The sequence below is a fragment of the Piliocolobus tephrosceles genome, chromosome 12 (assembly GCF_002776525.5).
Source record: "Piliocolobus tephrosceles isolate RC106 chromosome 12, ASM277652v3, whole genome shotgun sequence".
Classification (NCBI taxonomy): Eukaryota; Metazoa; Chordata; class Mammalia; order Primates; family Cercopithecidae; genus Piliocolobus; species Piliocolobus tephrosceles.
In genome coordinates, this window is record NC_045445.1 from 82367759 (window position 1) to 82389914 (window position 22156).

General features: G+C 43.2%; 1 protein-coding gene across 3 annotated transcripts in view; it reads right to left on the reverse strand.

Moving 5' to 3' along the window:
- Positions 1-8429, reverse strand: part of IGBP1 (immunoglobulin binding protein 1) — a 32700-nt gene extending 24271 nt beyond the window's left edge. For 2 of the 3 annotated variants that reach the window (XM_031936597.1, XM_023202387.1), the window contains exons 1-2: positions 7747-8427; positions 7067-7360 (exon numbers count right to left, since the gene is read on the reverse strand). In XM_031936597.1, the coding sequence (XP_031792457.1) occupies positions 7067-7360; positions 7747-7934 (482 nt within the window). In that variant the 5' untranslated portion in view covers positions 7935-8427. Of the gene's footprint in view, positions 1-7066; positions 7361-7746 lie in introns of all 3 variants that reach the window. The other variant, XM_023202388.2, reaches the window with a different exon arrangement.
- Positions 8430-22156: the final 13727 nt, after the last annotated feature.

Genomic DNA, 22156 nt, shown 5'->3' on the forward strand with positions numbered 1-22156 from the left:
CACTCTGTCTCTCCCAAAGACACCTCCAAGTACCTACTATGATCCAATTACTGGGTTGGGCACCAAGGGATGCAATTATATACAATGATATAATTAGGATACTAAGATACAATTAGTCAAAGTCTCTCACCTTGAGGAGTTTCAAGTCTAGAGACTGACAGATAGTTATACTGTGATAAGTAACATGAACTAAATGCCATGGTATCTGGGAGGGAAGATAATTAGGGAAAGGCTTCAAAGAAGACATAACATTTGCTTTCTCTTTTCCAGGCTCCTGTAAGTATCTGTACCTTACTGAGTTTCTTTTTTGAGACGGGGTCTTGCTCTGTTGCCCAGGCTAGAGTGCAGTGGCGCAATCTCGGCTCATTGCAACCTCCACCTCCCGGGTTCAAGTGATTCTCCTGCCGCAGCCTCCCGAGTAGCCAGGATTACAGGCGCCTGCCACCAGACCCAGCTAACTTTTTTTGTATTTTTAGTACAGATGGGGTTTCACCATCTTGGCCAGGCTGGTCTCGAACTCCTGACCTCGTGATCTACCCACCTCAGTCTCCCAAAGTGCTGGGATTACAGGCGTGAGAGACCGCACCCGGCTACCTTACTGAGTTTCTGATTGCTCTTTCCTTCCTCTTCCTTCTCCCTTAATTTGCCCCAAAGTTTTATCCTTGAGTTTTTTTCTGTCTACATGTTTTTCCTTGGCAAATTCATCTACACCAACCAAAGCAGAGGCCTCCTAAATCTTTCACATCAGTCACAAAACAGTCTCATAAACTTTACTTGCACATTTCAATCTGTCTATGGAAATGACTATCCAGTTGCCACTTTAGGACCTAAATTCAATAAATCCAAAACTAGACTCATTACTTATCCAGCGTTCACTTCTCTATTTCTCTCAAAAGGATGGAGTTGCTGTTACTCAACCAGACTCATACTCCTCAGATATGGGAAATACAGGACATACATGAAGAAACAGGTTTTGAGAGAGAGGACACACCATTCAGGTGTTTTATGTAAGACGGCCTCAATATCTAAAGGCATGGGTTGGGGGACTTCCAGAAAGTAAATAAGGATCTGAGTAATTTGTTTTCTAACCATGTAAACTCTTCTTGCAAAAGTAGTATCTCTGATAGCTATAACTTCATTTTTTATCACTCCTTCCTATTTGAAGTACTATCATAACATGCTAACTTGTATTTCTCCCTCTGCCTTTCTTCTTTTTCACTATTTTATATACATATCACTTCTTTACGCAGAGCTGCAACCATACTCCTCTTAGCCTCTGCCAAACCAGATTATTACATGGTCTTTGAACATACCTAAATATACCCTGGCTTTGGGCTTTTGTTCATCTTGTTTCTTCTGCTTGTCAACAATAAGTATTGCTTTAGTAACTTCTATATGCCAAGCTCTATGGCAGGCATAACACGGTGAACAAGAAATGGCTTGTGCCCTCAGAGTATACACTGTAGTAGGGGAGAAAGACAAAACTCAGAAAGACACATGAAATGACTGCACATAAGTGCCAAGAAGGAAACAAACATGAAGCAAAGAGAGAATAATAGTTGTTAACTACTTAAAGAGACTGATCTGGAAAGGCCTGAGGAGTGATATTCAAGCTGAGACCTAGAGGATGAAGAATTAGTCATATGAAGAGCATTCCATGCAAAGAGAACTGCACACACAGAGATTCTATAGAGGACAGAGCTGGGTCTATTCAAAGAACTGAAAGACAGTCATTGTGGCTGGAGTCTAGTGAACGAGGGGAGAATGACACATGGTGAGAGTGAAAAGAGGCAGGCAGCAGATCACACAAGGCCTTGGAGCTGATTTATCTATCTAGGGTGAGAAATGTTGGTGGCCTAGACTGAGGTATGATAGTGGAGATGGAGAGAAATAGAAGGATAGAAGATACCTCTTGTAGCTAGAATGGACAGGCCTTTGCTGATAGACTGGATGTGAAAATTCAGAAAAAGGGAGGAATTGAAGGTAAATCCTAGGTTTCTGGTTTAAAAACCTAAGTCAATGGTGGTACACTTACTGAGATGGCTGTGGAGGCACATTTGGGGGTTAAAAAGTCAAGGGTTCAAAGTATGACATGTCTGTGAAACACCCATGAAGGAAGGGTGTTGCAAGTATGGGTCTGAAGGTCAGGAAGAGTCTGGGCTAGTGATATGAATGTGGGAGACATTAGTATAAAGTTAAGTGTTGATATCTGTCAGGCATTTAAGAAAAACATTCAAAGCAGGCAGGCCAAAGAAATGCAAATCAAAACAATAGATACTTTCTGTTTGCCCAATTGGATTGTCTTTTTTTTTCTTTTTTTTTTTTTTGAGATGGGGTCTCACTGTTGTCAGACCAGGCTGGAGTGCAATGGTGCGATCTCAGCTTAACCTCCACCTCCTGGGTTCCAGCAATTCTCCTTCCTCAGCCTCCCAAGAAGCTGAGATTACAGCCACCGGCCACCATGCCTGGCTAATTTTTGCATTTTTAGTAGAGATGGGGTTTTGCCATGTTGGCCAGGCTGGTCTCAAACCTCTGACCTCAGGTGATCCACCCGCCTCGGCCTCCCAAAGTGCTGGGATTACAGGCGTGAGCCACTGTGTCCGGCCACCCAGCTGGATTTTCTAAGTATTAACATCCAAGACAAATGCAGTGGAACATATTCTGAAACTCTGTTATGGTGGAAAGCAACACTTTTACCATATGTCAAGAGCCTCAAAATATTCAAACACTTTGACCCAGTCACTGGCTCCAGAAATCTACCCTAAGGAAACAGTGACAGATGCATTTAAAGATGTTTGCTTATAGCATTACTCAGAATAGCAAAAAACCAGTATCTAAATATTTGATAATAACAGATTAAACAATTAATGTACAACTAGAGCATGGAACATTCAATATCATGGTTTCAAAAAACACGAGGAAATGCTCACGGTATGTCAGGTTAAAAAAACAGGATAGTTACAGCATTCCAAATTTATTAGCTTAAATAACTATATATCTGAAAGGAAACACACCAGAAAGTTAACAATAATCATCATGAGTGCTAGGATTGAGGCTTATTTTTAATTTAAAAAATATTCTTCTGTTTTGCAAACTTTCTACAATGAGCACTCTTTTGTTTTTGTTTTTGTTTTTTTTTGAGACAGGGTCTCACTCTGTCACCTAGGTTGGAATACAATGGTGCGATCACAGCTCACTGCAGCCTCAACCTCCAGGGGCTCAAGTGATCCTCCCAGCTCAGCTCAGCTTCTGGAGTAGCTGGGACTACAGGACTGTGCCACCACACCTAATTTTTTATTTTTATTTTTTGGTAGAGACAGAGTCTTACTTTGTTGCCTAGGCTGTTCTTGAACTCCTGGGCTCAAGTAATCCTCCCGCCTTGGCCTCCCAAAGTGTTGGGATTACACGTATGAGCCACCATGCTCAGCCTAATTTCTAGTTTTAACCATCCTGTAAGACTCATCTCAAATACCATTTATGTTCTTTTTTTTTTTTGAGACAGAGTCTCATTCCAATACCCAGGCTAGAGTGCAATGGTGCGATCTCGGCTCACTGCAGCCTCTGCCTCCTGGGCTCAGGCAATTCTGCCTCAGCCTCCCGAGTACCTGGGATTACAGGAGTGCATCACCACTCCCAGCTAATTTTTTTTTTTTTTTTTTTTTGCAGAGGCGGGGTTTCACCATGTTGACCGGACTGGTCTTGAACTCCTGACCTCAAATGATGCACCTGCCTTAGCCTCCCAAAGTGCTGGGATTACAGGTGTGAGCCACCACGCCTGGTGTCAAATGCCATTATGTTCTGAAACCTTTTCTTCATCCCTCCAACCAGATGTGACCACTCCCTCGTCTTTCTCTTGCAGGTTTTTTTTTTTTTTTTTTTGTATAATTATTTGGATACCAAACTCACTGTTTAAACTATCTATTACCTGCAGACAGGCTGCCCCCAACTACTTACAAAGGACAGGATGTTAAATTCCATTTCATATCAGTCTAGCCCATATCCTCAGTCACTCACTATCCCCTAACTTTATTATTCCTCATAGTCCTTACCAGCTGAAATTTCATTATTTACTAGCTTATTGTTTTTCTCTAGCACCAGAATAAAAGCTCCATAGAAGCACTGACTTTATCTGATTCTCTAACACCTAGAACAGCTCCTGGCACACAGGAAGGAATTAATAAATATTTTTGAATAAATGAATCATCTTCAGCTCTCTAGACCAAGCCTCTCCTCTGAGCTTCAGACTAACAGATGCCTCTACTTATCTCCTAGGCACCTTAAACTCAACATGTTTCAATACTAAATTCATACTCTCCCCTTCCCCCATCTTCTCTTTTCCTCTTTCCCCATCTCAATAAATTTCACAGCCATCCACCTAAATCAGAAACATGGACATCTTTCCTTGCTGCTTCCTTCTATCCCACCTTCCACAACCAATTGATCACCAGGTTTCCTGTAGATTCAACCCTCCTAAATATATTCCCCCATCCCTCTACCATTGCAATAGTAAACCCCAGTCACCTTTGTGACTTAACTGGGTCTAATCTTTTCCCTCATTGTTTCCTAACTGCTGTTAGAGTGTACTAGTTAAAATGCAGGCCGGGCGCGGTGGCTCAAGCCTGTAATCCCAGCACTTTGGGAGGCCGAGACGGGCGGATCACGAGGTCAGAAGATCGCGACCATCCTGGCTAACACGGTGAAACCCCGTCTCTACTAAAAAATACAAAAAACTAGCCGGGCGAGGTGGCGGGTGCCTGTAGTCCCAGCTACTCGGGAGGCTGAGGCGAGAGAATGGCGTAAACCCGGGAGGTGGAGCTTGCAGTGAGCTGAGATCCGGCCACTGCGCTCCAGCCCAGGCGACAGAGCAAGACTCTGTCTCAAAAAAAAAAAAAAAAAAATGCAAATGTGATCATGCTACTATTTGAAAAGAAACAGCCAGGGCACAGCACCTCACACCTGTAATCCCAGCACTTTGGGAGCCCGAGGCGGACCAGCCTGGCCAACATGGCAAAACCCCATCTCTACTAAAAATACAAAAATTAGCCGGGAGTGGTGGCAGGTGCCTGTAATCCCAGCTACTCCACAGGCTGAGGCAGGAGAATTGCTTGAACCCAGGAGGTGGAGATTGCAGTGAGCCGAGATCACGCCACTGCACTCCAGCTTGGGTGACAAGAGCAAAACTCTGTATCAAAAGAAAAAAGAAACAGAACTCTTCAGTGGATCTCAGTCACCAACCAGAGTAAGCTCTTTGGCGTGTCCTATCTGATAGCAGCTGACATTTACAGAATACTCACCATGTGCCAGATATTGTGCTGTTTTACGTGTTTTTTCCCATTTGTGCTTATTAACCCTGAGGTAGGTACACATGCGTCTCAACTTAAAACGGGGCTACATCCCAATAAATCCATCATAAATTGAAAATATGGGAAGTTGAAAACGCATTTAATACACCTTATTGAACATCATAGCTTAGCCTAGTTTACCTTCAACATGCTCAGAACACTTATATTAGCGTACAGTTGGGCAAAATCATCTAACACAAGGCCTATTTTATAATAAAGTGTTGAATAACTCATGTAATTTATTGATGTTCCCCTGAATGTGTATTGCTTCTGCACCAATATAAAGTCAAAAAATTCTAAGACAAGCCATCGCAAATCGGGGACCATCTGTACCATTATTATTTAGATTTCACATATGAGGAAAGCTGAGGCTCAGTTAGGTTAAATAACTTCCCCAAAGTCCAACAGATCATAAGTAAAGCTGGGTCTCAAACCCAGGTCTCTCACTCTACAACCCATACTCTTAGCCACAAATAATAATAGTTGACTTTGAGTGTTTACTGTGTCAAACATTGTGCTAAGTGCTTTATATATATTTCTCTTTTAATCCTCAAAAACCACTTTATAAGGAAGGACCTATTATCTGAATTTTGCAGCTGGGGAAATTCAGGTACTGAAAGATTAAATAACTTGCCAAAAATCAGTGATTAATCACAGCAGTCGAGCTGGGATTCAAATACCTAATCAAGTTCTCAGCAACAAGTTTCTCTTCACGTTCCTCACATCCCAGGCTCTCCTTGATGTGGACCCTACAACATTCTTCAGTATCATTCCTTCCCCCTTACCACCACCCTCTGTGTGTTCTACCATCACCTAATTGCTTATAGCTGCTGTTTTCGTCCTACACATCTCCACTCACCACTGTTTCTTTAATGCCTCTGTGGCTTTACTAAGGCTATTACATACTCTGCTGGCTAATGCCCTCCTCTCCTCTTCCTCTGGATATTCCTATTTACCCTTAATGAACTCAGCACAGGAGTCACCTCTTCGAGGGAGCTTTCTCCTCTCTCCTGCTCCCTTTGGTTAGGTGCCCCTCCCGTCTGTTCTCATAGTACCTTGTACAACCCTCCATAACATCAGTTTATACTGATATTCTGTTTCTATGCCCGTTTTCCTCACCAGATTGTATGCTCCTCCAAGGCACGGACCACTCATACTCACACAAACACCTATATACTTTGTATCCCCAGTGCCTAGCATGGTTCCTAGACAGCATGACCACCCATTAAATGTTGTTTAAAAAACAAACAACAACAACAAAAAACCTAAGAAAGTAAGCAACTTTTCCAAGATCACACGATGGAGCTGTGCCAGGACTAAGATGAGTTCAGGATGTTACACATCTACTCCAGCAGTCTGAACAGAGCTCCTCAATCAGTGGACCATAAAAGGGCCTAGCTTTGTCTTCCAGAGACACCTACCCCACTGTACCATGTGAACATTGCTATGATGGATGTGGAAAAGGTTGGGAGACACTCTGCTAAATTACATTGCTGCTGTTGGCAACCATAAGGTAGTAGGGGTCTGATAGGTAAGTATAATCATCTCAACAAAAGCAGAGGCTTCTTGAAAAACTCAGGAAAGTTTGCTCTCCCCAGGGCCTATGCTCAATAAGAACCAAGAAAGTGACACACACCATTCTGGCCCCCCACCAACCACCAAGAAAGCATGCCCCCAAAAAGCACTGCCATTGTGCAGCCCTCATATTATAGCTATTGACCCACCTCTCTATTTTAGCCTGTCTTTGAGATGCCATAGCAACGAGGCTAGGATAAGCCATGGAAGAATTGGCAGTGTGATTTTCAGCTGAATTGTTCTTGGTTTTGGGCAGCTCAAACTCTGCCACATGGTAGCAATGGCACTGAGTTAAGTAGTTCATAAAGTGTTCTCGAGCCCGCTGCAAATGATCTAGACGCTTGCTGGGGTTGACTTGTTTCATGGTGAGGGCTCCTTGAAACGCTGGCACCAACAGGTACTTCAGGTCGGTGGAAGCAATCTCTTCCAAATCTTCATTTCGGCTGGAAGAGCAAAAAGGAGGCAGTGAAGCCTGGCTAGGCATTCAAATTGTGGCCCTTGGCTCCTGGGGGACGGAGTGGGAGGCTGGGCTGGGAGTGGAGCAGAGGGAGGAGGCACGGGTAACAGCGCCCAGTTTCACTTAATGAAAGTGGCTGAGCGCTCACACCCAATGCCTTGCAATCAGCAGACACTAGGGAGCAGAGTTGTGGGATATCAACCTTCTGGGAAGAGAGGTGGGGAATGTAAACAATGTACACAAGATCGCAGTGGTAAGTAGGAACGAAAGGTTCTCACTACTAAAGGTCCCCTCCACTCAGACGCAATGGCTCCACCCTTGGTAACCATTATTACCTTCGTTCTCAGCCATTATTACTATCTTCCCCCATACCTGAACAAGTCTAGCTGCGATAACATTTCGGCAGCCTTCTCAAGGAGGTCCAGGCCCTTGAACACCTTCTCCTGGACTATCCGGGAACCGGCAGGTTCAGTCGCTACTTCTACTTCGTCCAGTAACTGTTTGCCCGTTTCGAACAGCTCGGGGAGCCGCGGCAGCTGTAATTCGTCCTCAGCAGCCATCTTGGGGAGAGAGGAACCCGGAAGATCTCTTTCCCGGGGTCAAAGGCAACCTTGATAAAGAAGAACTGGGCGACCGCGGACAAAACCGGAAGAGGCGCTTATTGGTCCAGTAGCTTCACTGTTACCAAAGCATCAAAGGACTTCCGGGAGCCGCCGTTCGCCGGCCCTGGCAACCGTTTCCATAGACTCATTTTATGAGGCAGCCTATTACAAGTCGTAGGCATCTGTTAAAAACAAACAAACAAGCGAAACCCTAGGCGCTGTTTTACCATGAGCTCCTCGTCGCCGACACGGGGCTGAGAAGTTCTGTGGGCTCTGAATCCCGGGTGTGGCGAGGCTGAATTCGGAGCACGAGGAGTGCGGACGAGCGAGTGCGCTTTAGGAGCCGGTCAGGCGCGCCCCTTACCTCGCGAGTAGCTCCCTCGATTGAGGAGTCCAGGGACTCCTCCCGCCGCGCCACTCCCACGGTTTGAAGAGCCCGTCGCTTGAGCGCGAAGTGCAAGTGGCGCCCCCCTGCGGCTTCCGTCCACCCACCAACTGGAGCTCCGGGTTCCTCCCAGCCAATCCTCTCCCGTCGTCTTCCCCCTTCACACCACACACGCCTACGACCCGGGGTCCAGTGGAGCCCCCTTCAGCAAGATTGGTAACCTGCAACTCCGGTCACCGCACAGCCGGCTTCCCTTCGTGCACTTAGTTCCTATGTCAAATGTTATTTCTGTGCATCCTTCCTTGTCTCCCCACCGCCTTCCATCCTGTGCCCTTCAGCCGCCAAGTCTGGGTTTCTTCTCTGCATCTCTATCATGGCACCTACCGCACTGTATAATTGCTAGTGACTTACAAATCTCTCTTATCACAATGAAATTTGACTCATCTTTGCACCACTCTGGCTAGCCTGAGTACTCAGTATCAGTCATTATCTGAATAAAAAAAAAGTGATCAGTTTGGAAAGCAGCCCAGTTATGCAGAACTGCATTGTTCAGTAGGTAGTTACTAGCTGCATGTGGCTACTAAGCACTTGAAAGTGGCTATTTTGAATCGAGATGTGCTGCAAGTGTAAAAAACCCCCAGATTTCAAAGACATTAAAAAAAAAGAATGAAAAATGTCAATACTTTTTACAGGGACTACATGTTGAAATGATAGTCTTTTGGATATATTGGATTAAATATGTTATTAGAATTAATTGTACTTGTTTCTTTTCACTTTGTAAATGTGCCTGCCAGATAATTTAAAACTATATTTGTAGCTCCCGTTATATTTCTGCTGGACAGAACTGATGAAAAATATAATTTCAGGACTTCAAAGAAGGGGCATCATTGTTTTGAACAAAGCAGTATAAATACATACTGATTACCTTAGGACGCAGCCTGAATTGTCCTAGGAGATTTAAGTAGCAGGCACATTGTATAACCCTGAATATAAACTTTTAAACTAGTATTTTAAACTACATATAGTTGAGAAGAGAAAAGCTTCATTAAAAAACAACTAGAGGGCAATATAAGACAGTATAAAATAGGTGATATGTTGTACTGCACAGGCTGTTGGAAAACCAAGAAAGGGCAAGTCTTGGGTCTATGCTAGGAGTAGTTCAGAAGGCTTCTTAGACATGACATGCAGTCACATAGAAGAATGTCCAAGTTTAAAGGGAACCCCCAAAATCGGAGGAAAAACTTGAGACCAGAAAGGTTAAGGGACTTGCCCAGCCAGTTTGTGACAAAGTCAGTGACTTCTGAGTTCAATTGTTTCTACTCCATTAGCCTTCAGTTGGGTAGGATTTAGAAAGATGAAGACCTTTAATGTGGGACAGATTGAAGCCCCAAACTAGAACAGTGCTTCCTAAGAGGGAGAGGAGACTGTGGCACACGTGCAGGTTGAAAAAGCTTCCCAGGTGATTCTAATAAACCTTCCTTTGCAACCCCTGCTTTATAAACTAAGAAGGAAGTGAGACTTTGGCGAATTACCTATTTGGTTTATCTGGCACCTCTAGTAACTCTAGTAAACTGACCTTTCAGGGTCAGGCTCAGCAGGGAATATAAAGAATAAAAAGATAGTATTTGTGGAAGAGACTTAGAAATGTAGTAATTGTGAGAGTAAACATAATTTGCTTCTCTGCATTTGCTTGGATTAAAACATGTCTTTACTGTTACTTAAGAGGAAAAAAATATGCAGAATCTTAATTTGGTCTTAAGCTTTGTAAGCCATTTTTTATGGCTTTCAAAATTAGTCTCTTTTTTTTTTTTGAGACAGGGTCTCACTCTGCCACCCAGGCTGGAGTGCTGGAGTGCAATGGCACGATCTCGGGTCATTGCAAACTCCGCCTCCTGGACTCAAGTGATCCTCTCCCCTCAAGCCCCCCAAGTAGCTGGGACTACAGGTGCAAGCCCCCACTCCTGGCTAATTTTTGTATTTTTTTGTAGAGGCGGGGTTTCGCCATGTTGCCCAGGCTGGTCTCAAACTCCTGAGGTCAAGCGATCCACCCGCTTCACTGTCCCAGAGTGTTGGGATTACAGATGTGACTCACTGTGCCCAACCAAAATGACAGTCTTTATGGGGGATGCCAATTATTTTTAGAGTACCTGTTATATATTAGAATTGTCATTTTAAGCATAGCATTTCATCTTATTTTGAAAGAATACCAAGATTAAAAAGTGGTTAGAAAAAAAGGAATAATGGCCGGGCGTGGTGGCTCATGCCTGTAATCCCAGCACTTTGGGAGGCCGAGGTGGGCAACTCACCTGAGGTCAGGAGCTCGAGACCAGCCTAGCCAACATGGTGAAACACCGTCTCTACTAAGCATACAAAAGTTAGCTGGGCTTGGTGGCGCTGGCCTGTAATCCCAGTTACTCAGGAGGCTGAGACAGGAGAATCGCTTGAACCCGGGAGGCGGAGACTGCAGGGAGCCGAGATCGTACCACCGCACTCCAGCCTGAGCGACAGAGTGACACTCTGTCTTTAAAAAAAAAGAAAAAAGAAAAAAAGAATAATAAAAACGAGTCGTTTGCTGTGTTTTGTGTGTAAGCATTTTATCACATTAAACTCCTATTGTGCATGGGAGATTTTTTAAAATCCTAGTTTAGGGCACTTAGCAATCATGAAAGTATAATGGTACTTAAACTTTTTGTAGTAGCATAATTTTTTTTCCAAAACAAGTTTTAGAGAACCTATAATTTCTAAAAGGACTGATGTATTTGAAGAGGATACAAAGAAGTCTGCCAACTCAGCCACTGGCCCATCTTCCTCAACCTGCTCAGTGAGTGGCACTCCAGGTGAGGGACTCCGGGGCTCTAAGTGACACAATATGAAAAGCACTAATCTGGCCAGGTGCGGGTGGCTCACGCCTGCAATCCCAGCACTTTGGGAGGCTGAGGTGGGAGGATCCCTTTAGCCCAACTCTGTTACTGAATAGCTGTGTGACTTTGGAGAAATTCCTTCCTTTACTCTTTCCATATGTGCGTGTGCTACCTGAATGCTAGGCATTGAGAATTTGAACACCACCTAAGGTTTAAGCTCTTAAGGGGTCTATAGTTCCATGGAAAAGACAGGTAAACAAATAATCAAATAGTAATTTGATAAATATTTTGATAAAGGTGTGTTCAAGGTGTTAGAAGAATGGAGAGAATAACTTTGGCCCGGAGGGGCATTCTGTTAAGGTCAAACTCAATAATATGACTTCAAGATCCTTTCTGATCTGCCTGCTGACACCCTTTTCATTTTGTTCCTTCATGCATCCTAAGCTGAACCTTTAGCAAACTCTCCTAGTTCTCCAAACCTATCATGTTCTCTTAGGCCTTCTTGCATTCACAAAGGTGGTACCTTCTGCCTGGAATGTCATCTTCCTTGTCTGTGCCTGGCAAATTTCTATTCATTACTCATAACTTGGCTCAAAGATCACTTCCTCTGGGAAGCACTTCCTGGTTTTCCCCCGTAGGTGAGGCTGCCTCCTTCTTAGCTCTTATAGCATTTGATTCATCCCCCTGTGATAGTACTGTACTGTGGTTATCTTTATCCACACCTGTCTCTCACTAAACTGAGAGCTCTTTGAGGCCAGGGAGAGTGTCTTACTCATCTTTGTTCACTCCAGCACAGAACCTGCCACCCATTAGGTAGGAGAGACTCAATGTTAAATGAATAACTTTGTATCATAATAATACCCAACCTTCTCTGAGTGCTCACATCCTGCCAAGTGACTATGCTAAGTGCTTTACATGTGAAGGAGTTCAGAAGATGCCACCCCAAAATATGCCACTTTGGTATGCTGATTATTTGAACCAAGGGCACTTGGGGAACAGTGGATACAGGCAGAGGCTGGCTCTGAGCTCCCCTTATCTGCCTAAAGCTGTCTCCTCCAAAAGGAACGTAATTGTCATGAATACCCTCTCTGGGAATCTTACCAACCAGGGAAGATTAACTTGGATCACAGGAGAGGAGATCAGAGGCTGACACCACACCCAGACAATCACCTATTCTTTTGAGGGCTGCTTTGAGACAACTTTTATTACCTGAAAGACTTTTTATCTGCATAACAAGACAACCTCTGTTGCCACACATTTCCTTCCCTTGCTCTCCCATAACTCTTGTGTTGCCACCAGCCCCCAGGAAGCCCCAAGCCCCTATTCCTTTCTGTAGTTCAGGATGCTGTTTAAGCTTCAATTGAAACAATCCCTATAAACTTCATAAAATTAATCAGGGAAGAAGGGAGGGAGAGAGAAAAAATAAACCAAGCTCGCAGCAAATTCAGCATGAATCATGAGGTCAGCTTACCCTCTGACTCGCTTCCTTCCTCATAGTTTGCTGCCTACTGCTTCAAAATCATGTAGACCCTGTTATAAGATTATAGTTCCCCTTAGTTGTTCTATATCTCATTGCCTATTCTGTAAGCAGCCACATGGCACTTTTTATTGTAGCAATCCTCATCCAAATACCCTGAAGTTTTATAGGTGCAGTTGTCCTAAAAATTGCCCATGGACTCACATCATCTACACTGTTTTGCCTTGCAAACTCAAATTATGAACGAATCCATAGTTGAACAATACTATTAGCCTGATGATAGCAGCAGGAGGCAGACAAATCCCTAGGCAGACGGGGCGGGTGCCCTGTGAAACCTGACCTTCAAACCAAAGACAGTTTAAAGTCTAAAAACTAAGCTACAAGTCTCAATAAATCCACAGACCGGATTGAGAACCACTCTTCCTGTTTGGCATGCTTTCCTCTGATTGATCCCCACCCTTCACCTATTTTACATATACCTACCCTTCCCTAATTGGTTTTTTACACTGTTGTGCCCATCTTTGAGTGGTGTCTTTTTTTAGCCTTTTTTGCACACTCATAAACTAATCAGCACACACTTCCCCATTCTGAGTCCATAAAAGCCCCAGACTCATTCACACTTTGGGACTACCTGCCTTCAGGTTGTGGGGAGCCTACCTGACTTTGGGTAAAAGGGCTGCCCAACTTGGGTCCCCTTTCCACTGAGAGCTGTTTCATCACTCAGTTTGCCTTGCTCACCCACTGGCTGACAGCATAACCTCATTCTTCTTGGATGTGGGACAAGAAATTGGGACTCCCAAATGGTGTGTGTGGACAGAACTGTAACCCTGTAGCACTCCCCTCCAGCTTGCTGAGCAAGCAGGAGAGGGAGCTGCTGGGTGCCACATGCCCCTCTTTGTCAGGCTGTGGACAGTGGGATTGAAAGAGCTGTTAGCATGCTGCAACACCCTCATTGGGGCTTTGAGGTCACTGGCATCCCTGTTCAGGCACCACCACAGTCCCCTCATCCAGACGCCTGCGCCCAAGGTGGAAGTAGGTCGTGGCACACTTGGCCCAGCTGAGGGCTGAGCATGGATCCCATAGTGAGTGGGGGATCTGGGCCGGAGCACAAGCCAAGTGCAGCCCACTGGGCTGAGTGAGCAGGGTACCTCCTGTGGAGAGCCCAGGGCTGAGTGAGGCCCAGACAGGGGCATTGCTGGCCACAGAGGTCTCCAGTGGGCCAAGCAGCACTGAGGTCTCCAAACACTCCCCTAATAGGCATGTGATGGCTTTTAGCTAGTCTTACTAATCTCGCTTTCCCCACAACCATCAACCAAATTGGAGAATTTTTTGTAACTATAGCTTCATTCTCCTGATGTAACTTCAGTATGTGTTAATAGGACTTAACATGTCAATCACAGGCCTCTATTCACTATATATAATATATATATATTATATAAAATATATATATAAATTATAATACAATGAGGGATATTTACCTATTACATTAATAGCATTAAACCTTCCTTTACATGAGAAAACACCTTAACGTCCATACATCTTTTACCCTTCCTCTTCCTGTCACTGAACCCCAAAATGATTTTGGGCTTCATATATTGTAAATACAGTCGAACCAAAACATTAGATTGTGAGTCTAATAATAGAAGCCTCCAACTTCTTATTTACCAAGAAAGCATGCAAGAACTGCTAGTTCATGCCCCCATATCTAACAATAAGGCTCAACTTTTAAAGGATAGAAGCTATTTGTTAGACTTAGGTGCCAAAAAGATTGGCACAACTCCAAATAAAAGTAATACATGTATATTCTCCTCCTTTAACTTTTCCAATTATTATTACTTCAACTAATATTTACAAAAGTAACTCCTACCTCACCTACATAAAAACCTCCATCACATGAGCCCTTCATTACCAGTCTCATTCCAACTACTACATTTATTTACCTACTTCAGGAAACCATCATCTCAAACTGACACTGAAAGACCACCCAAACCCTAAAACTCTCACTTAGCTTTAGACTAGATTATTTTTCGATAGTATTTATACCAGTAGCACTCTTCATCACATGGTCAGTTATAGAATTTAAATATGACGGCCTGGCACAGTGGCTCACGCCTATAATCCCAGCACTTTGGGAGGCTGAGGTGGGTGGACCACTTGAGGTCAGGAGTTTGAGACCAGCCTGGCTAACATGCTGAAAATACGAAAATTAGCCAGGCGTAGTGGTGTGTACCTGTAGTCCCAGCTACTCAGGAGGCTGAGGCAGGAGAATTGCTTAAACCCAGGAGGTGAAGGTTGCAGTGAGTCAAGATCATGCCACTGCACTCCAGCCTGGGTGACAGAGTGAGACTCCATCTCAAAATAAATAAATAAATATAATATATACACTCAGGCCCTAATATCAATCATTCTTCAAATATTTACTCACATTTCTCATCACCATACTAATTCTAGTCACTACCAACTTTTTGTTGGATGAGAGGGAGCAAGTATTGTATCTTTACTACTAATCAGCTGATGATATGGCTGAACAGATGCTAACACAGCAGCTCTATAAGAAATTCTATGTAATTGCATTGGAGACATTGGCTTCACCTTAGCAATAGCATGGTTCCTATCATTCTCTAATACATGAGAATTTCAACAGATATTTATTCTTAACCCCAACCCCAATATCCTACTAATTGGGCTCCTAGTAGCAGCAACTGGCAAATCAGTTCCATTTGGACTTCATCCATGACTTCCATCAGCCATGGAAGGCCCAACTCCCATCTCTGCCCTCCTTCATTCTAGCACAATAGTAGTAGCAGGTATCTGCCTACTAATTTGCTTTTACCCCTTAATACAAAATAATATAATCGTTCAGGCACTTACACTATGCTTACGTGCCATCACCACTTTTTTCACAGCAATCTGAGCTCTAACACAAAATGATATCAAAAAAATTGTAGCATTTTCTACCTCAAGTCAACTAGGTCTCAATAGGTACAACTGTCATTAATCAACTTCACCTAGCATTTCTTCATATCTATACTCACACTTTCTTCAAAGCCATAGTGTATATGCTCTGGATCTATTATTCATAAACTAAATAATGAACAAGACATCTTCACTTCATCCTCGCTTATCATTGGCAGCCTCGCAGGTATATGTTGCCTTACAGGCTTCCACTCCAACGATCACATCATTGAAACCACAAGCACATCATATACTAATGGCTGAGCCCTGTTAATTACATTCATCACCACCTCCCTAAAGGCTGTATACATTACCCGAATTATTTTCTTCACACTGCTAGGACAGCCTTGCTTTAACAACCTTAGTTGTCATCAACAAAAATAACTCAGGCCAGGTGCAGTGGCTAACACCTGTAATCTCAGCACTCTGGGAGGCTGAGGTGGGTGGATCACTTGAGGCCAGGAGTTCGAGACCAGCCTGGCCAACATGGTGAAACCCCCACCTCTACTAAATTTACAAAAAATCAGCCGGGCATGGTGGTACTCGCCTGTAATCACAGCTACTTGGGAGGCTGAGACAGCAAAATCGCTTGAACCCAAGAGGCAGTGGTTGCAGTGAACCAAGATCGCGCCACTGCACTCCAGCCTGGGTGACAGAGTGAGACTGCATCTCAAAAACAAACAAACAAACAAACAAACAAACAAAAAACAACAAGTAACCCTCTTCTAATAAACTAAATTAAATGCCTAGCAATTGGTAGTATTTTTGCTGGATTTTTCATCTCCAACAATATTACTCCTATACCTATTCCCCAAATAACTATGCCCCTCTTCCTAAAACTTATAGCCCTTGGCATAACTATTCTAGGATTTTCAGTAGCAATAGAACTTAATGTGAGCCAGGTGAGGTGGCTCACACCTGTAATCCCAGCACTTTGGGAGGCCAAGGCAGGTGGATCACCTGAGGTTGGGAGTTCGAGACCCGCCTGACCAACATGGAGAAACCCCATCTCTACTAAAACTACAAAATTAGCTGGGCGTGGTGGCACATGCCTGTGCCAGCTACTCAGGAGGCTGAGGCAGGAGAATTGCTTGAACCCGGGAGGCGGAGGTTGCGGTGAGCCAAGATTGCGCCATTACACTCCAGCCTGGGCAACAAGAGTGAAACTCCGTCTCAAGAAAAAAAGAAAAAAAAAAAGAAAAGAAAAAGCAAAACCAAAAAATATAGCCCAGCTCTAAAAACTAAGCTCAATCACTGTATCCAGTCAAAAAGGCCTAACCAAACTCTATTTTCTCTCCTTTCTTATCCCAGTATTTCTAATCTTATTCTTAATCATATAACCCTGTTTCCCCAAGTAATCTCAATCACAATAAAAATGCTGACAAAGATAAACCAGAAACCACCATTAATCAACTACCATAACTGTACAATGCAGCAGTACCTACAGAATCTTCACAAAGCCCTACTTCCTCACCCTCAAAAACCACCCAATTTTCCATATTTTAATAATCAGTAATAATTTCTACCTCATCATAATGCACTATTCACATAACTATAAATAATTCTAACAATAACCCTAACAACAGGGCACCCCATAACAACACTTGAGCCCCAAGCTTCAGAGTACTCCTCAGTAGCCATTGCTGTAGCACATTCCAAAACCACTATCATTCACCCCAAGTAAACTAAAAAAAAATTAACCCCAGAAAAGCACCACCAAAATTTAGCGCAATATCACAACCTACTTGTCTACTAATGATCAACCCTAAACCTCCATAAATAGGTGAAGGCTTTGAAGAAAAACCCGCAAAGCCCACAACAAAAATTGTACTTAATAAAAACACAGTCTGACAGAGCAGGAGCATCGCCATTTTGGACAAGTCCCTCATTCTAAAGTTCACCTTAGTAAAAATCCGCCTAAATCCAAAGGGTACCAGCCTAATGGCTAAGGTTGGCATGACCATAAACCACAAATAACATCTCCAGCCAGAAACATTCCAAACTCCTCCCTGACCACAGACATGCCAGCCTTGAGATAAACACCCCTCCAGCCAAGAAGATGCCAGCTTCGAGATAAGCCCCCTCTGGCCGGAAAAATGTCATCCCCAAGACAACCTCCCCTCCTCCCAGAGACATTCCAACCCCACCATAAAACTTCTCCCTCACACAGAAACATTCCAAGCTTGTGATAAATCCCCCTCACCCTAAAACCAATATATACTCTTAGTCCATAAGAGAAAGTGCTCCTGACCGAAATCAGCCAAGAGTGCCTCTCAGGTTTTATCTAAAGTAAACCTGTCTTTAACTGCCAGCCGTGTTTCGTGTTTCTTTCCTCTTTCTTTCTTTCTTTCTTTCTTTCTTTCTTTCTTTCTTTCTTTCTTTCTTTCTTTCTTTCTTTCTTTCTTTCTTTCTTTCCTTCCTTCCTTCCTTCCTTCTTTCTTTTCTTTCTCTTTCTTTCTTTCTTTCTTTCTTTCTTTCTTTCTTTCTTTCTTTCTTTCTTTTTCTTTTCTTTTCTTTTTTTCTTCTCCTTCCTTCCTCCCTTCCTTCCTTCCTTCCTTCCTTCCTTCCTTCCTTCCTTCCTTCCTCCCTTCCTTCCTTCCTTCCTTTCTCTCTCTCTCTCTCTCTCTCTTTCTTTCTTTTTTTTTTAGATAGAGTTTCACTCTTGTTGCCCAGGCTGGAGTGCAATGGTGTGATCTTGGCTCACTGCAACCTCCGCCTCCTGGGTTCAAGCAATTTTCCTGCCTTAGCCTCCTGAGTAGCTGGGATTACAGGCATGCACCACCAGCCCTGGCTAATTTTTGTATTTTTAGTAGAGACGGAGTTTCTCCATGTTGACCAGGCTGGTCTTGATCTCCCGACCTCATGATCCACCTGCCTCAGCCTCCCAAAGTGCTGGGATTATAGACATGAGCCACTGTGCCCAGCTCCTCTTTCTTTAACTCTTACACAGTCTATGTCATAATTTTCACATGGAATTTAGCCATGACCAATGACATGAAAAATCATCATTGTGCTTGTGATGGTCAATAGTGAGTGTCAACTTGATTGGATTGAAGGATACAAAGTATTGATCCTGGGTGTGCCTATGAGAGTGTTACCAAAGGAGATTAACATTTGAGTCAGTGGGCTGGGAAAGGCAGACCCACACTTAATCTGGGTGGGCACCATCTAATCAGCTGCCAGTGCAGCTAGAATGCAAGTGGGCAGAAAAATGTGAAAGGAGAGACTGGCCTAGCCTCCCAGCCTACATCTTTCTCCCATGCCAGATGCTTCCTGCTCTCGAACATCAGACTCCAAGATCATCAGTTTTGGAACTCGGACTGGCTCTCCTTGCCCCTCAGCCTGCACACAGCCTATTGTGGGACCTTGTGATCATGTGAGTTCATACTTAATAAACTCACATATATATACATTTATATAAAGGGAATATATATAATGAAATATATATATATATTCCATTAGTTCTGTCCCTCTAGAGATCCCTAATACAGTACTTCAACTATAAGAACTCTAGTGACCAACATCTGAAAAACCCACCGCTTAATAAAAATTATTAATCACTCATTTATTGACCTATCAGCACTACCAAACATTTCTGCATGATGAAATTTTGGCTCTCTTCTAGGTGTCTCCCTGGCCCTACAAATTATTACAGGACTGTTCCTAGCCATACACTATACATCAGATATAATAGCTGCATTCTTCTCCATCACACACATCTGTTAAGATATAAATTATGGCTGATTTATCCAATATCTACATGCCAATGGAGCATCAATATTCTTCATCTGCTTCTTCTTACATGTAGGATGAGGCTTATATTATGGGTCTTATCCTTGCCTAGAAACCTGAAACACTGGTATTATTTTATTATTTGCCATAATAGTACAGCATTTATAGGTTATGTCCTGCCATGAGAATAGATAAACTTTTGAGGTACAACAGAAATCACAACCTCGTATCAGTTATTCCATATACTGGCACTGACCTTGTGCAGTGAATTTGATGGGGCTTTTCAGTTGACAAGGCCACCCTCACATGATTCTTTGCCTTCACTTCATCTTACCCTTTGCTATTGTAGCCCTAATAGCTGTCCACCTTTTATTTCTCCACAGGACAGGATCTAACAACCTGTCAGGAGTTTCATCAGATTCTAACAAAATTCCATTTCACCCCTACTATACAAAGACATCTTAAGCCTGATCCCCTTTCTTCAATTACTACTTTATTCTCACCTGACCTATTCATTCTCACCTGAACAACTAGACTCCAGCAAATCCCCTCAATATACCACCCTACATTAAACCAGAGTGATACTTTTTGTTTGCCTAAACCTTTCTATTTCAACCATTAAGTCAATGTTATGTTGAATGTTAGTAGTGGACCTTCTTTTTTTTTTTTTTTTTTGAGATGGAGTCTCGCTCTGTCTGGCTGGAGTGCTGTGGCCTGATCTCCACTCACTGCAAGCTCTGCTTCCCAGGTTCACGCCATTCTCCTGCCTCAGCCTCCCGAGTAGCTGGTACTACAGGTGCCTGCCACCATGCCCGGCTAATGTTTTTGTAGTTTTAGTAGAGACGTGGTTTCACCATGTTAGCCAGGATGGTCTCGATCTCCTGACCTCGTGATCCACCTGCATCAGCCTCCCAAAGTGCTGGGATTACAGGCGTGAGCCACCGCGCCCGGCCAGTAGCAGACCTTCTTAAGCTTACATGAATCAGAGGTGAGGCTTCATCATCGTCGGCTAAGTAGCATCTATTGCATATTTTTCCCTCATCCTGGTTTTTATGTCACTCACTGGTCTAATAGAAAATAAGTTACTCAAATGAAGAAGTCCTTGTAGTATAACTAAATTACTCTGGTCTTGTAAACCAAAAATGGAGGGCCCTCCTCCCCAGGACAGTTTCAAGGAGGAAGCTTCGTGCTTCACCACCAGCACCCAAAGCTTAAGTTGTACCTTAACTATCCCCTGATTTCTCTACTTGGGAGTACAATAATTTTATTTTAACTGCTATGTCAGTATTGAAGAATCCACAAAAATTAATACTACAACTATGTACGTTGCTCATTCCTGCTCCACCCCAAGAATTAATGTACCAGTATCATATATGCTTAATCATACATTGTACATTGATGTATTGTCATACATTAAATTCCTACTTCCACAAATATCCAGCAAGAACAATAATGCCATAATAACCTATCATACATTTATTGAACATATCACAAGGACAGATTTGCATACACACCCATTGTCTAGTACAGCAAATCCTTAATATTACATAGGACATTCAGTCATTTATTGTACATAGCACATTCAAGTCAAATCATTCCCTGTCAACATGCTTATCACCTCCAATTCACCTTCTTAAACTACCAACCTTCGAGAAATCAGAAACCCACCCGGGAAGTTCCACCCTCCTTGCTCCAGGCCCATAACACTTGGGTGTGACTTATACTGAAATTAAACCTGGCATCTGGTTCTTCAGGGCCATGGACACTAAGATTGCCAGCTTATTCCTCTTAAATAAGACATCTCAATGGAACAATGACTAATCACCTCGTGATCACTCATGGGAGCACTGTCATGCATTTGGTATTTTTAAAATTTGGGGATGTTATGGTCCAGCATGGTGGGAGCCTGAACCCAGCCAAATCAATTGTAGCTGTACTTAAATTGAATATTATGAATCAACATTTATAACCATAAGGTGCTAATTCATTCATGCTTGATGAGCATAATAATAATAAAGTGCACAACTTGAACATTATAAAATACTAAGTTTTCCATTTGTGATTTTTTTTCAGGTCCTGTATGCCAGTAAAACTACTGACATCAGCTGGGGTGAAGAACCCCACAAGAAGCTGACTCACCAAAGAATGCAGTTTGCACATCCTGATTATTTCATCCCCCCTTACCCCCAACCAATCAATGGCCCCAATTCTCCAGCCCCCTCACCCTCCAGGATCCCCTTAGAAACCCCAGCCCAGAGCTCCTTGAGAGGATTGATTTGAGGGTCTCCTGCCATCTCCTCGCTTGGTGCCATGCAATCACTAGACTCTTTCTCTGCTGCAAACCCTTCTGTTTCAGTGTATTGGTATGTTATTGCACAGTGGGCATACAAACCTGTTGGTCCTATAACACAATAATCTGACCCTTCTACAAGTCTCATAATTTGTGGGATTCCCATACTTATGTATGTAATGAAATAGGTTTTTTAAAATCCAGTTAATCTGTCTTATATCCATTTAATTCATAGCCCAGCCAAGGAACATAGAAGGATGGAGGAAAGCCTATTTTTGCTCCCCTATAGTTGGCACCCAACCCAGGGCCTTACTGGAAGGGACCAGCTCGCTCCACAAATGCTGAAACTATAGGATTCTGGGACCCCTGACGAAAATGCTAGCCACAGGTAAGATTTCTGACCACAACAGGTTTTCAGGTCTCTTCCTTCAGAGTCTGGTTGAAGCAAGAGTGTTGAGTCTCTTTGTCTTACCCTTTCTA